Source organism: Anser brachyrhynchus (genome assembly GCF_964034855.1).
Source record: "Anser brachyrhynchus genome assembly, chromosome: 6".
NCBI classification, from domain to species: Eukaryota; Metazoa; Chordata; class Aves; order Anseriformes; family Anatidae; genus Anser; species Anser brachyrhynchus.
The window spans coordinates 8,006,966-8,019,912 of record NC_137700.1 but is presented as its reverse complement, the minus strand read 5'-3'; the positions used below and the strand labels follow the sequence as shown (position 1 = coordinate 8,019,912).

The window sequence follows — 12,947 nt, the reverse complement described above, 5'->3', positions numbered from 1 at the left end:
TTCAAAGAAAAAATATTTATCTACATATTGCAACTGGCCATAGATTAAAGATCAGAATTTTTACAGTAACAGTTTCTCACTTGCATTCTCAAGCATCTCCTTTGCAAAACTGATATAGAAATATAATTTCCAGCTGAGCACTGAACACAAGGTAACAGGATTTTCTCCAAGTCATAATATTTATCTTTATTATAGAGTTTACAGTTAGAGATTAAAATATTTGACTCAGTATTCAAGTGCTAGGTATTGCACTCTGCCATGTAGTAAACTGCTGAGCGAAAAACAGTGATGATATTTGTCTCTATAAACAAACTTAAATTTCACATTATTTCATTCCTTTGAAGTGCTTGAGTATTGCAAAGGCTTCAGTTTGCCTGTCAAGTGTTCTGTAGGCAGCAAAAAAAAAAATTATAAAAAAACATGTTATAGATACACAATTGTAGTCACTCTCATTTTCTTTTGGAGGAAGATCACATAAGTCAGGCTTTAGGATATAAATCATTAAGGTGAAGCATTAAAAAGAATACTATATCTTATAGATGAAATTTTTTAAAGGATGTTAAAAAAAGTTAACTTTTCTTTCTCCAAGAACTGAACAATTCTTTGTATTCTATTTTTATTATATGCAGGATGAAAGCTAGAAATTATAACATGTCCATTTCCAGTTCTTGGAGGAAAATATATCCCCAAATGAATCATCTATATTCAGATTAATAATTTCATCAGTTCGAACTGCAAATGAAACATTCAGATAAATTTATGGTGATACAAAAAAATACATACTGTCGTCGCAGATCAGACAGCTTAGCTGTCAAAGCAGAGATCTCCCCCAAGGAACGAAGGATATCATCTCTTTCTTTAGGCTCCTCACATAGTTCTGCAACTTTCCTTGCTTCAGCCATAATTCCCCGAATATGTTCTTCTCCTTCACTGCCCCCATTAGGATCTGCAAGCCAATTCTTAATAGAAAGAAGTTGCGTATAAGTGAAAATAAAACAGAATCAAAAGATACAAGAAGAATCAATACTGTAATATAACAATTTTCTGAAGCAATTATTAAATTATTGGTGGTACCTGAGCAGCATCAATCTTCTTAGCAATAGCCTGCTTAGAGTTTGTCATGGCCTCCAATTTCCGGGCTGCATTCTCCACTTTTGCAGTGAGCATATCCAGGCCTTGCGACACCTGCTGCGCTTTCTGCATAGCCATTGGCGTAGCACCCTGTCCTCTGCCCAAGAGGAAAAGAACATCACAAATTCAGCTCAGGATTGAACAAAGCCCTTCTCTAATGAAAAGACAACAAAAACAGTTTATGAGCATTCCCAGCAATTATTGCAAGAGCTACAGTATTAAATAAGAGTATATTTTTCCTTGGAAAGCAAAAATAACTGAGGAGTCTTTAACTGTTTTTAACTGTTCTTGTTATGTTCTAAGAGTATATTTAGAGCATATTTCTCCCTTCCTAAAAATTTACATTTAGCAACCTCAGAAGAACTTTTCTTCTATCACAAAGTAAGGCTAATCGAGGACACAGTTCATTTTAACTACCCAGGACAAGACCTATTATCTACGCATTCACAGATTGCTGCAACAGTCAGTTGGGCCTTATGGGAGGGTATACCTCACATTACGAAGCGAAGCCAATAAGTGAAAAGAAGATGTTTTAGTTGCCTCAATTATGTTGACAGAGTAGATAAAGGTTATGGGCTATTGGTAAGATTTCTTAAAATGGAGAAAAGTCTCTGAACTATACAAATTAACAGGACTGTAGAAAACACTTTGCAGCACTACCACAGTTTTTTCTGAAATGCTAAGAAGTTTAAAGTTGGATAGAAAAATTACTTCAATATGGTAGTTTAAAAAAAAATCTCATGCTTCATTCCAGAACACCTGACTACTGGAAAACTTTAAGCGTGTTGACCTTCCCAACTTCATGCTCCTCTCCAACATGTGCAAAAACTGGTACAAAGCCCTTACATTCTCCAGGTCATGCAGCTGGGAATCCATGTGAAGCCAAACCAAAACCAGCTGCTCATCCACTACCACTGTTATAGCTAATATACATAATTTATATCATTTTAATGACAGCATAACTAGTACTTGTGAATTTTGGCCTTTTTAGCCTTTGTATATCAAACTAACAACTCTTCATATGGAAATAAGTTATATAGAAATATTTCAAGCCTGTGTACATACCATTGCGACACTTGAGAGCCTGGCAGTCTATGGATTTTAAGTAATGGCAGGAAATATGTTCTTAGCTAACTCATAACAGTTATTCAGAATAATTTGCATTTGCCCTCTCCCTGCATTTTACTAGCTCTAAGTCAGAAGAGTCACTTGTTTTACCTAAAGGCTGTTTCTTTTCTTAAAGAATGAAAAACTCAACCCCTATTGCTTTTTCTGACAATTTGAAAGATGCATTAAGTACTAGGAGAAGATATTATACCATGAAACCATTATGTCTAGCTAATGGATCCCTATGAATGGCTTTCTGGAGTTTCTGCATGGGTTCTGTTTTGCTTTTCTTTTTTGGGGGGCGGAGGGGCAGTGAGCATCACAACAAAAATAAACTGACATTATAACACTCTGACTTAAGTATTTACTACACTGATGAGCTGCTGAAAAATGTACTGCATGAACAGTCCTCCTCTCCAATGTGTGAAGAAACAATGCAACTCCAAGTTCAGAATAACTGTTTTAGTAACACTAGAAAATTGTCCATTAAAAGAAATAGATTTACCTAGCTCGGAGATCAGCTAGTTGATCAGTCATCTGGCCCAGAGTTTTGCATGTTCCCAGAATCTCTCTGCGTTCTTTGCCTGCACACAATTCTCCTGCTTTTCCAGCTTCATCAAGGATCTGTCTTATTGCTTGCTCACCAGCATCCCCTAAGATGTACAGTCAGTTAGTAAAACATCAAACAACACTTCCCTTGCTACCTATGAATAAACTCCTACTTTCATGGTGTCCCACCACACTAATTGCACTATGCTCAGTCATCAAAATATATTTATCAAAAACTATGAGATATACGCCAACTGGAATAATGAGACGATATTTCTGAAATAACACAGCATAATCTTAATAATGTGCATCATGTGCCATGTATTTCAAGTAATTTAATCATTCTGTTATCATAGCTTGATTTCTGTAAGAAAAAATTTATACAATTTGTAATGTATTCAGGCTGAAGAGATTCAGGATGGAAAGATTCATGTAGCCTTAACTTAACACAGTTTTAAATCTGATTTCATTTTGGGAAAAGAAGATGCAAGAATAGCATCCCTGTCCTTGCAATTCAGCCATGGTTCCATCCTCTAGCATGGATAATGGCACCTTTGGTTCCTCCATTAAATTATTACACTGGAATTGGCTCAGAAGTCCTGCCATAAGGACCACTCAGAAGACCAAAATATTACGGGGTTAGTTCAGGGTAATAAGTCTGACTTGCAGCAAGTTCTACAATTATATTTGCATTTGTCTTTAGCTACTGAACAGTTAATGTTGTATTCCATTAACTGTCAACATAAATGACAGAAGACTTTCAAATAACTGAGGTTTCTGGCATTGAACGTGGTAAAGGGAATGAGGTATAAGCAGCAGCTCCACAGACATGAATAATTCACTTCCAGCTTTTACAACTGTATTATTTTGGCTTCAGTTTCAGACAAAGTGTTTCAGAGATAAGGTCTCCCAAAATCCAAATGGAACTGGCCTCCACCTGGTTTTATTTGTTTTAAAGATGCATACTAAGGAAAAACCTTTATATAAATAAAGCTGACTGTAGTTATAGTATTTATTGCAGTTTTTCATGCTAAGCATTTTCTGTCAAGACTGAAAGAAAAATACTGAGAGTCTGTTATTAGATAAAACTAAAGTTATACAAACTTGAAAGTACAGAATGAGGAACTTTAAGTATTAGGAACTACTGCAGTTAAATACTGCTCAATGTAATTCATGTATTTATGTTTTTACTAGTGGAATGCAAAGAAAAAAATGTGTGTGTTATACAGAATACATTTGGACAACTTAAAACAGGCAAAGATTTCCAGGACATTAAACATAACTTGGTAGATCTCCAGTATCTAAAAAAAACACTATCTACTGGTTTCTTTAGAATGATCCACTATGCATAGTTTATTAATGCTTAACAGCTATTCAAACCTTTACAAATCGAAATATTTTGCACTTGTTTTTGAATATTACCTGGAGGTGCATTTGGATCTCTCAGCCAACCTTTTGCCTGGTTCATCTTTGAATCTATTAAGGCTAAAGCTCTTTTCATGGCTTCAGTGTCCTTTGCAAAAGAGAAACCATCGTAATGATTTTCAAAAAATCAAAGCATAAGAAGTCAACACAATCAAAGCAGACAGAAGTTGTATAAAGCACAGCCTACTTACAGAAACACACCCATGTAAGCAGCTCAAAACCCATTTTCAGACTAGCAGTTCATAATCACTTCTTTCCAAGTAAGACAGACATTTTGATTTCACTCAAAATGCAGAAAATACGCATGCAAGTTTAGTGATTTCTCTATTCCTTTATTTACTAGTGTTTTAATTTCTAAATAAGCTCTAATAAGCACACATCTTAAGAGTTAGTTCCATTTTTTTCCTTAGTGTACATCAGAGCATGAAGATTAGAGTCAACCTTTTAAAAATGGAAATCAGCCAGTGAATTTTGCTACTTTCTGTACAAGAGGCTGCATATCTGCAATTTTCACCTGTTCTGCAGCTTAAAGTCCAATAGCTGCTGTCTGCAGAAAAACAGACTGCCAGTTAATTCCTAGAAATTTCAAATATGGATTTTACTGTCTTCAGAGACTTAAACATTTGTTTACATGTCGTTGTTTTAAACTCAGAACTTCTCTATCAGGAGCAAAGAAGCTGCTGCTTTGACTATTATGTTGCTATTTTCCAGCACGTCTTTGACTAGAGAAGATAAAACCACTCAGTTCTTATCTCCCTGCATACTCTGTTAATTGTTCATGCATCACCTCTCCACTGGAGGCCAGAAGTTTTCTATCCTATACAAACAGACACAGTACGCAGCACCTTAAGTAAGAAGTTGGGAAAAAGCCCAAATAGCTTTTTACCAAACATGTAATGGAAATAATTTGAAATGCATCTAGCATCCCATGATTAGTATACAGATCATGAAAAAAAGCCTGTCCCTTGTGCTGTTAGCTGAATTGGACTACCCATGCCCAGCTCCTACAGAGAAGAGCCTGCTCCAAGCATCTAAGACCACTATCTGGTACAACATGTGATACTCTTGACAATACTAAAAAACTGCCACATTTTTGTGGAGCAGTTCATTCTGCACTCTTAGTCCCGAAGATATATCACTGGGGACATTTTGGCATTTAAGCTTGTTTTATTCAGGCATGTCCGTCTGACAGCTACTTGTAGAGTATTATAATACAACTCAACTAACTTTCTAAAGGTCATTCAACACAGCTGGATATTTTTAAGGGCTCTAGATTCACAACCCAAGAGAGTGCACCAAAAACAGAACTATTTTCACCTGGAAGACTGGTTCTCAAACCTAGAAATTGGGTCTCAGAGCTTAGGTCAGGACCTATTTGACAACATCCAAAGGATAAGACACGCATCTAGGGTTGGAAGGGGGGACAATCTTTTAAAAGTCATCTTCTCTATAGCTTGAGATTTGTGCATTTAATATACAAGAGTTAAGTAAATAATCATATAGTAATTTAAAAACTGAAATGAATGCAAAAAAAACAACCTCACCAGCTGTGATGGTAGGTGATAGTTTTCTGTTGTTTTAGGTATGGACTAGAGTAACTTTAGCTTGGAATGAATGGTCTACTGCAGGCCTGTCTACCCATACATAATTTGAAACAAAGGATTAACTGAATTTTTAAAAAGGCAATAGATGTTGCTTAGCACGTTGATGAGATGTTAGGTGTGGGATGACTGGGAAAGGACAGCATTGGGATAATGGGAGGGGCAGAAACTCCTCCCCTCTTTACTAAAGCAGCCTTTTGTGTTGCCTCAGTTGCCTGCTGAGTAGCAGTTACATCAAAATGATAAAGAAGTCTAAGAAGTCTCTCAATCTAAATCTCTTATCAAGGGATAAAATTAAGGGTGTTTCATCTTTTACACATGATTTTGTGACTGCTAGCACTACCTAAGCAATGTGTGTTGAGCTGTATAGCTTGTACACGCATCTGGACGTGCTTGGCGTGTTCATACATGTGGCTTGCATACATGTCTGGAGGCATTTGGTGTGTTAGCACATGTTCACACGTGTGGCTCTTATACACGTCTGAAGGTGTTAGGCGTGCTCACGCATGCTGCGACATGTGGCTTGTACACGTGTCAGGAGTCTGCATGTACATGTGTTTTTCAAATGAAATTGAGGTCCTACCTGCCCTTCATTTAGAACTAGAAACAACTGTAAACAACCAAAATCTGCTGGGACCACAGCACCCGACACAAAGATCATATGAAGGGAATTTTGAAGAAAATATGCAAAGCCAAGCTTCTGGCAGAACAGATAGCTTATTCACCATCCAGGGTTCAATCCCACATGATACTAGATACTTCTCAGCTACCAAAGTTTCAACCCCTTCCACTTCTATGGAAATGGGAAGTGTATGAATTGAGTATTACTTCAAGTTTATTATAAAAACGAAAAGCTAAGAATATACAAATTAAACTGCTCTGTAAAATGAAAAGAGGAAAAATTGGAACAAAACTATGAACAGAAGAAATACATGCAGGGTTTTTTATCTTTTAAGGTTTTGTCAGAGATCAGTATTTTCTCACTATTTCAACTGTAAATCAGCATACTGTTTTTATAAAATCCTGTTTTTCTGCAAGCAGAGATTATTGCAATGCAGTAACAGTAACATGCACTTCAGAGTCTGTATGAAGACCAAAATAGTTTATGGCAAAGCCTACAGCTCTAGTTCTATAAATTTGTTCCTTCTCAACTATATTTATGTAGATTTTGTGATACTTTTATGTATACACAATTCAAGAAAGAATAACAAACAAAAAAACTTTCTAAATCAACAGAAGGATATACTATACCAGTAAAATTCAAGATTGTGCATCCCCAAATACACCTTACTTTGCTCCATAAAAGCATGGGAAAAAGATCTTTCCTTTAATCACCAAGCATGAAACACATGCAACAGTAATCTCAAGTAGAAATTAAAAACTCCTCCTCTCCCTCCCAATAAACAAACTGTTCAATACATATATACACAATAAATACAAGGAAATGGTCTATAATACACCACCATTAGCAAACTACTTCCTGCTTCTTTATCCCAGTAAACTTTTCAGCTCAAATTCTTTGTCATCATGTTTGGTTAATGCCTAGTGATACAGTTCCAAATTGCCAATGTGCCCTAATTCAAATACCAAAATACTAGTTAAAAAATTTTCAGCTCAGAAAGCAAAATGATACTTAAATATACTTGTCCGCACAACATACTCATGAATTATGCATAATGACCAACATTTTCCATTTAGAGATACTGCTAATGCACCAACTGTTTTCTTAATAAAATCCTTTATTTAACCTGCCTTGTTAGCAACACAAGTAAGAATTTCCTAAGGCTAGCTTGCCAACTTTTTGCAAGTCTTTTTTTTTTTCTTTTTTTTTTTTAAACCATGGAAGTTTCCAAATTTCTTCTGTTAAATGAAACTGTACTTGTATTTCATACAATGCAGGAATGCTTAAATCCAAAAATAAAGCTTAATTAAAAAATATACATACAAAATCGAAGTTTTAAGCCTAGATCTGAAGAATATGAAGAATATGAACCATCTGAACTGAATGAAGGAAAGCTACTACTGAAAAACTAAGGAATGGACAAATGGACAAAATCCCCGATTTAATAAAGCTTTCTGGACATGCAGAAAGCTTGATCCTGCATAACTGGACCCTTTATTTATAACTACAGATGCTAGTAACACAGATTAACACAAAAGCATTCCACATGAATGTGCTCTAAAATCCTGGGCTAGCTCTAATCAGACTCAGAAAGATGGTCCCAGTGCAGTTCAGCTTGCCATTACCATTCTCTTAGGGACAGCCACTTCTACTCTTTGGGCTATTAAGAGTCATTTAAAACTTCAATGTGTATATACGTAAGTATGGTGTTACAGCTGGCACACAAATAAAAAGTCGCACAGCACAAGTCTGCACACAGCACAAAATCCCACATACATGCTTGTTTTGTTTTAGTGCAAGGTAGAGGTGTAGGGTGTGGAAGAAAGCTTACCTTCTAAAGGTGAGAAAGGGGTAAGAAACAGGAGAACAAAAACAAAGATGCATAAAGTAGTCATAATAAGGAAGTGATAGTGACAAAATAACTCAAAAGGCAAACTAAGGGCCAAGTGTCAAACAATATAGGCCAAAGTGAATTTAATGTCTAGATTACATCGGTTAGATTTTCTGCAAGAGATTTTATTTGTTAATAAGTCTGGCTTTGTGTCTCAGTATTTTCTTTAAATAAATTTCCAATTACTTGTTGCTTGTAGCACTAACCCTTAAAAAAGTTTATTTCAGCGATTTACCTTAAGACACTTTAAAAACAAAAAAAAAGGAATATCAGTTGTGTAGCTACATCTATCTGTAAGTCCACAATAACACTTTTATGATGCTGGCCATCAAACAGCTTTACAGACTGATGCATATTTCAATATCTGCATTGAGTAACATCTAAGAGCACTGCCTAAACTCTCCAGGTAATTGGTTAAAGTCACTTACACGGTTTAACACTGAATTGTAAAGAACCAATTCTGCCCATATGCCATCTTCACAGAAAGGCTGCTCAGAATAGCATTGTCCTTTTTCAGACAATCCAAACACTTGAAATTTACTTCCATACCCAGACTAAAAATGGGGCAGGGATGGGGTGGGGTGTTGGTGTTCAAGAAGGTATCCCAAAAATTGACTAAAGCTTCCCTAACTTCAGGCCTTTTGCACAAGAAATATGACAACAGTCTAGCTCTTTTAGTAGAAAGTGAGAAAAAAAAAGAATCACACGATCTCACTTATGGATACATAGCTACAGGACCAGTTTAAGGCATAGAACAATACTTTTTACACCTAATTTCCATCAAATATGATGCAAGTTAACTATACGTAGCAAAAAAAAAAAAAAGGAGAGGAATACATTGTATTCCATGATGACATATTACACATCAGAACTAAGGTGTGAACAAATTTAAGTCCTCTGTGCAACCATTCAGCTCCAGTAACCACTGGGCCACCTTCAAATAACAGTCCTTCAATCTAGCTTGTTGAGAAAGAAAGCTAGGTTTGAAAAACACATTAAAACAATCATCTGTGGAGATGTTGTTCAACCTTGAAGAGATTACTTAATGCTATTACAGTATTGCAAAACTGATGGACAAATGCACATTTCAACAGTCTCATACTCACAAGTAAGTCTACAACACAAGAGTTAGACTTCTATATCCAAACATAAATGTGAAACACACCTTGCTGGCCCAGGCATCTTCATCCCAGGAAGTGAGTTGTAATACACGGATTATTTCATTTATCTCAGCACTCATTTTCTCTACTGTGAAATTGCGATTTTTCAAGGCCTCTTCTATTCCCTGGCTTTTAGAGTTTTTCGTGGTTACAAAAATTTTCATAGCTGTAAAAATACCATAGATTAGAAAAAGCTACATGTAAGATACAATCAATATTCATGGTAAGCCTGAATACTATTGCATTAATGCAGAGATAGTGCTTTTTCCTTTTTAATTTTTTTTTTTTTTATGGAACAGTTTATCTAAACAGATTGTAGTTTTGATCAACTGTGCTTCTTGGAGCTTTTTGTCTTGCTTGTTGTTTTTTTTAAATCATTAAGTCTACATCTAACAGCATTTTTAACATTACTGTACAGGTTTTAGCTCTGAAACCAGTTAAGTAGACTGACGTAGCAATACTACTCTTGTACCAACCACATTCCTAATTTCCAATTAAGAAGACTGTCAGACATAGAAACACTGGCTTTGGCATGTGGTAAGAGTTCAAACCTGGTTAGTAGTACATTCTGCACACAATGCCATCAGTGCCTTGCTGCTACAGCTGACAGTGTTCTGTCAGTGCAGTGAGATCCAGAAAATACCACTGGAACTTAATTTTATATTAACTTGCAATTAATTATTTTTTTTAACCTTATTACAACTGTCTCACTTTATCCAGTTCACAGTTCCTCACACAGACAAGTGTCAAATCAGGGAGGTGATTGTGCCCCTGTACTCGGCTCTGGTGAGGCCGCACCTTGAGTACTGTGTCCAGTTTTGGGCCCCTCGCTACAAGAAGGACATGGAGGTGCTCGAGAGAGTCCAGAGAAGGGCAACGAAGCTGGTGAGGGGTCTGGAGAACAAGTCTTACGAGGAGCGGCTGAGGGAGCTGGGGTTGTTTAGCCTGGAGAAGAGGAGGCTCAGGGGAGACCTCATCGCTCTCTATAGGTACCTTAAAGGAGGCTGTAGCGAGGTGGGGGTTGGTCTATTCTCCCACATGCCTGGTGACAGGACGAGGAGGAATGGGCTAAAGTTGCGCCAGGGGAGGTTTAGGTTGGATGTTAGGAAGAACTTCTTTACTAAAAGGGTTGTTAGACATTGGAATGGGCTGCCCAGGGAGGTGGTTGAGTCGCCATCCCTGGAGGTTTTTAAAAGACGTTTAGATGTAGCCCTTAGTGATATGGTTTAGTGGAGGACTTGTTAGTGTTAGGGCAGAGGTTGGACTAGATGATCTTGGAGGTCTCTTCCAACCTAGACGATTCTGTGATTCTGTGAAATGCACTCCATTAATACCATTAGCCACCAGCCTTTGGGATGGCAAACAGCATTTGAAGCCATTATTTAACAGATGTCCACAATATCTCTATTTTGAGACAGAAATAAACCTTATGCACACGTGCAATACTAACATTACACTCATTATCTTTGCAGAAGGGATGGAGGGAAAGCAATGTGATATATTTAGAAGAACTGTTCTATGATGCAGATCTATTCCGCAGTATAGCCAGGAAAATAAAGGCAAGTTCACATCCCTTGATACCCTGGCAACAGAGTCTGTGCACACTTCCTCACCCAAACAAAAAACAGTGTTCGCCCAATTTTTAAGTTTACTGCTAAACCATGTATTTTATTTGCATTTTTTGTTCCTCCCCATTATCATAATATGCCAAAGACGAGCCAGAGAAATACAGCAGAAGGATATTCTGTATACAGTTATTAAGCAAGCAAAAAATCTGAATAGGATAAAGGGAGATGATTGTTCTGTTTAAGAAACCACCACGGCGCAAAACTTGGTCTGGACCACAATATACCTGCGTGCATTTCACTGCTCTTTCCACCCAGGCTGCCCTAAGAAGCAGACGACTCTTGTGCCTGCCTATACTTGGCTCGGCACAGTGAGATACTGGCAGGGCACCCACATAAAAGGAAACGGTGATGCCAACAGGCTGTTATGTCCTTGCAAAAGAACTTGGTACACCAGAGCCAGTAACACTACAGCAGTCTAAAGTGAAGGTTTCAAAACAGCAGTTATCTCTTACTACAACTGAGCTACTCCATTACACCAAGCCTTTTAACCAAAACTGTTCTTAGAAGATTATATTAATGCACAGCCTCTTAGGGATATATGCTAAACAACGATTAAATACTTAAAATCAAGAAAGCAAACTGCCATTCAAAAAAATCAAATGTATCGTGTAGTTATTTGCCATTGGTACAGAAGCAGTGTCAATGCTGATATTTTTTAGCCAACATAAAACAATGTAATTCCAATTCAGCATAGATACTGATTCAGAGTGATATTAAAAATTAAAGCAAAAAAATACCTGAAATAAGTACTGGCAATAGCTCCTTCACTGTATTCATGGAGTTTACCAGCATAACTCTATGTTCCTGATGAGTTAACTCCTGTTGTCTTTCATCAATCATTTTCGCCATCTTTGTCATTCCTAAAAGATTAAAGCAATTAAACAGTCAGAAATGCAGCATTAAGTTTAATTCGCAATAGTTAGGCTTTCTAAACAAGAACAAAGTGTAATGCGTAACAGCAACTACATTTAAAACATTTCTCTATATTAGAAGTCATTATTTAAATTGCATTCCAGGTGCTTCAAAGTCATTGATTCAAAACCTAGCCACTATTCAAGGAAGAATGGAAGTCTCAAAACTCTAGATTTAAAATACCAGCAATAAAATATGAAAATAATACCCCGAGTAACCAGTTTCAGACATTAAGTCACCCCATGAACTCTGGAAGCCAATTTGCAGGCTTGGTGGTTTGTGGGTTTGTGTTTTTTTCCTCCTCATTTTCTGTTAGGATTTGATCAAAGATTTAAGAGTTAATGTCAGGAAAAGGAAACATCTGGTGTTTTTTTTGTTTGTTTTGCCTTCAAAGTTTTTGTCTTTAAGTTCTAGCAGAGTTCAAGAATTGTATTTATTTGTACTTCAGTTCTGCTGGAAATATTTCAGTGCTCTAGAACTGTGCAAAGAATTAAATTTATTCTAGCACAAATCTAAGAGCTAAGACTTGCAAGGTTTACCACACAGCACATGTGGAAACTTCAGACACAGCTCCATAAAAATTTAAACTGCTTTAAATTGGTACTGTTATGGTCCCACCCTCTCCCCCTTAACAGGGCACAAAGTTGGCAGAAATTTACACACTGTGTGGCTGAAATAATCTGCTAGTTAGCATCTTAAGCATCTTTATATAACAATGGTTACATGAGCTTTAATGCCAATGCTAAATAGTAACAGAACCACCACACTGCCAGCACAGAGTGGATAAATTGTGCAGAACCACGTTTTTGTTCAAATGACAGAAGACACCTAAAGACTCCACTCTACTTCCACCACAAAACCTGTAAGCATTTGGTTGATCTAGTGGAAAGATGTCCTTGCTCATGGCAGGAGGTATTGGAG

The 12,947-nt window shown here is 36.8% G+C and overlaps 1 protein-coding gene across 4 annotated transcripts in view; it reads right to left on the bottom strand.

Moving 5' to 3' along the window:
• VCL (vinculin) overlaps nucleotides 1-12,947 on the bottom strand; it is a 64,100-nt gene that overhangs the window by 17,705 nt on the left and 33,448 nt on the right. For all 4 annotated transcript variants that reach the window (XM_080598077.1, XM_080598074.1, XM_080598075.1 and 1 more), the window contains 6 exons: nucleotides 11,852-11,974; nucleotides 9,492-9,652; nucleotides 4,210-4,300; nucleotides 2,744-2,891; nucleotides 1,075-1,228; nucleotides 784-959 (listed from right to left, as the gene is read on the bottom strand). In XM_080598077.1, the coding sequence (XP_080454203.1) occupies nucleotides 784-959; nucleotides 1,075-1,228; nucleotides 2,744-2,891; nucleotides 4,210-4,300; nucleotides 9,492-9,652; nucleotides 11,852-11,974 (853 nt within the window). The remainder of the gene's footprint in view (nucleotides 1-783; nucleotides 960-1,074; nucleotides 1,229-2,743; nucleotides 2,892-4,209; nucleotides 4,301-9,491; nucleotides 9,653-11,851; nucleotides 11,975-12,947) is intronic.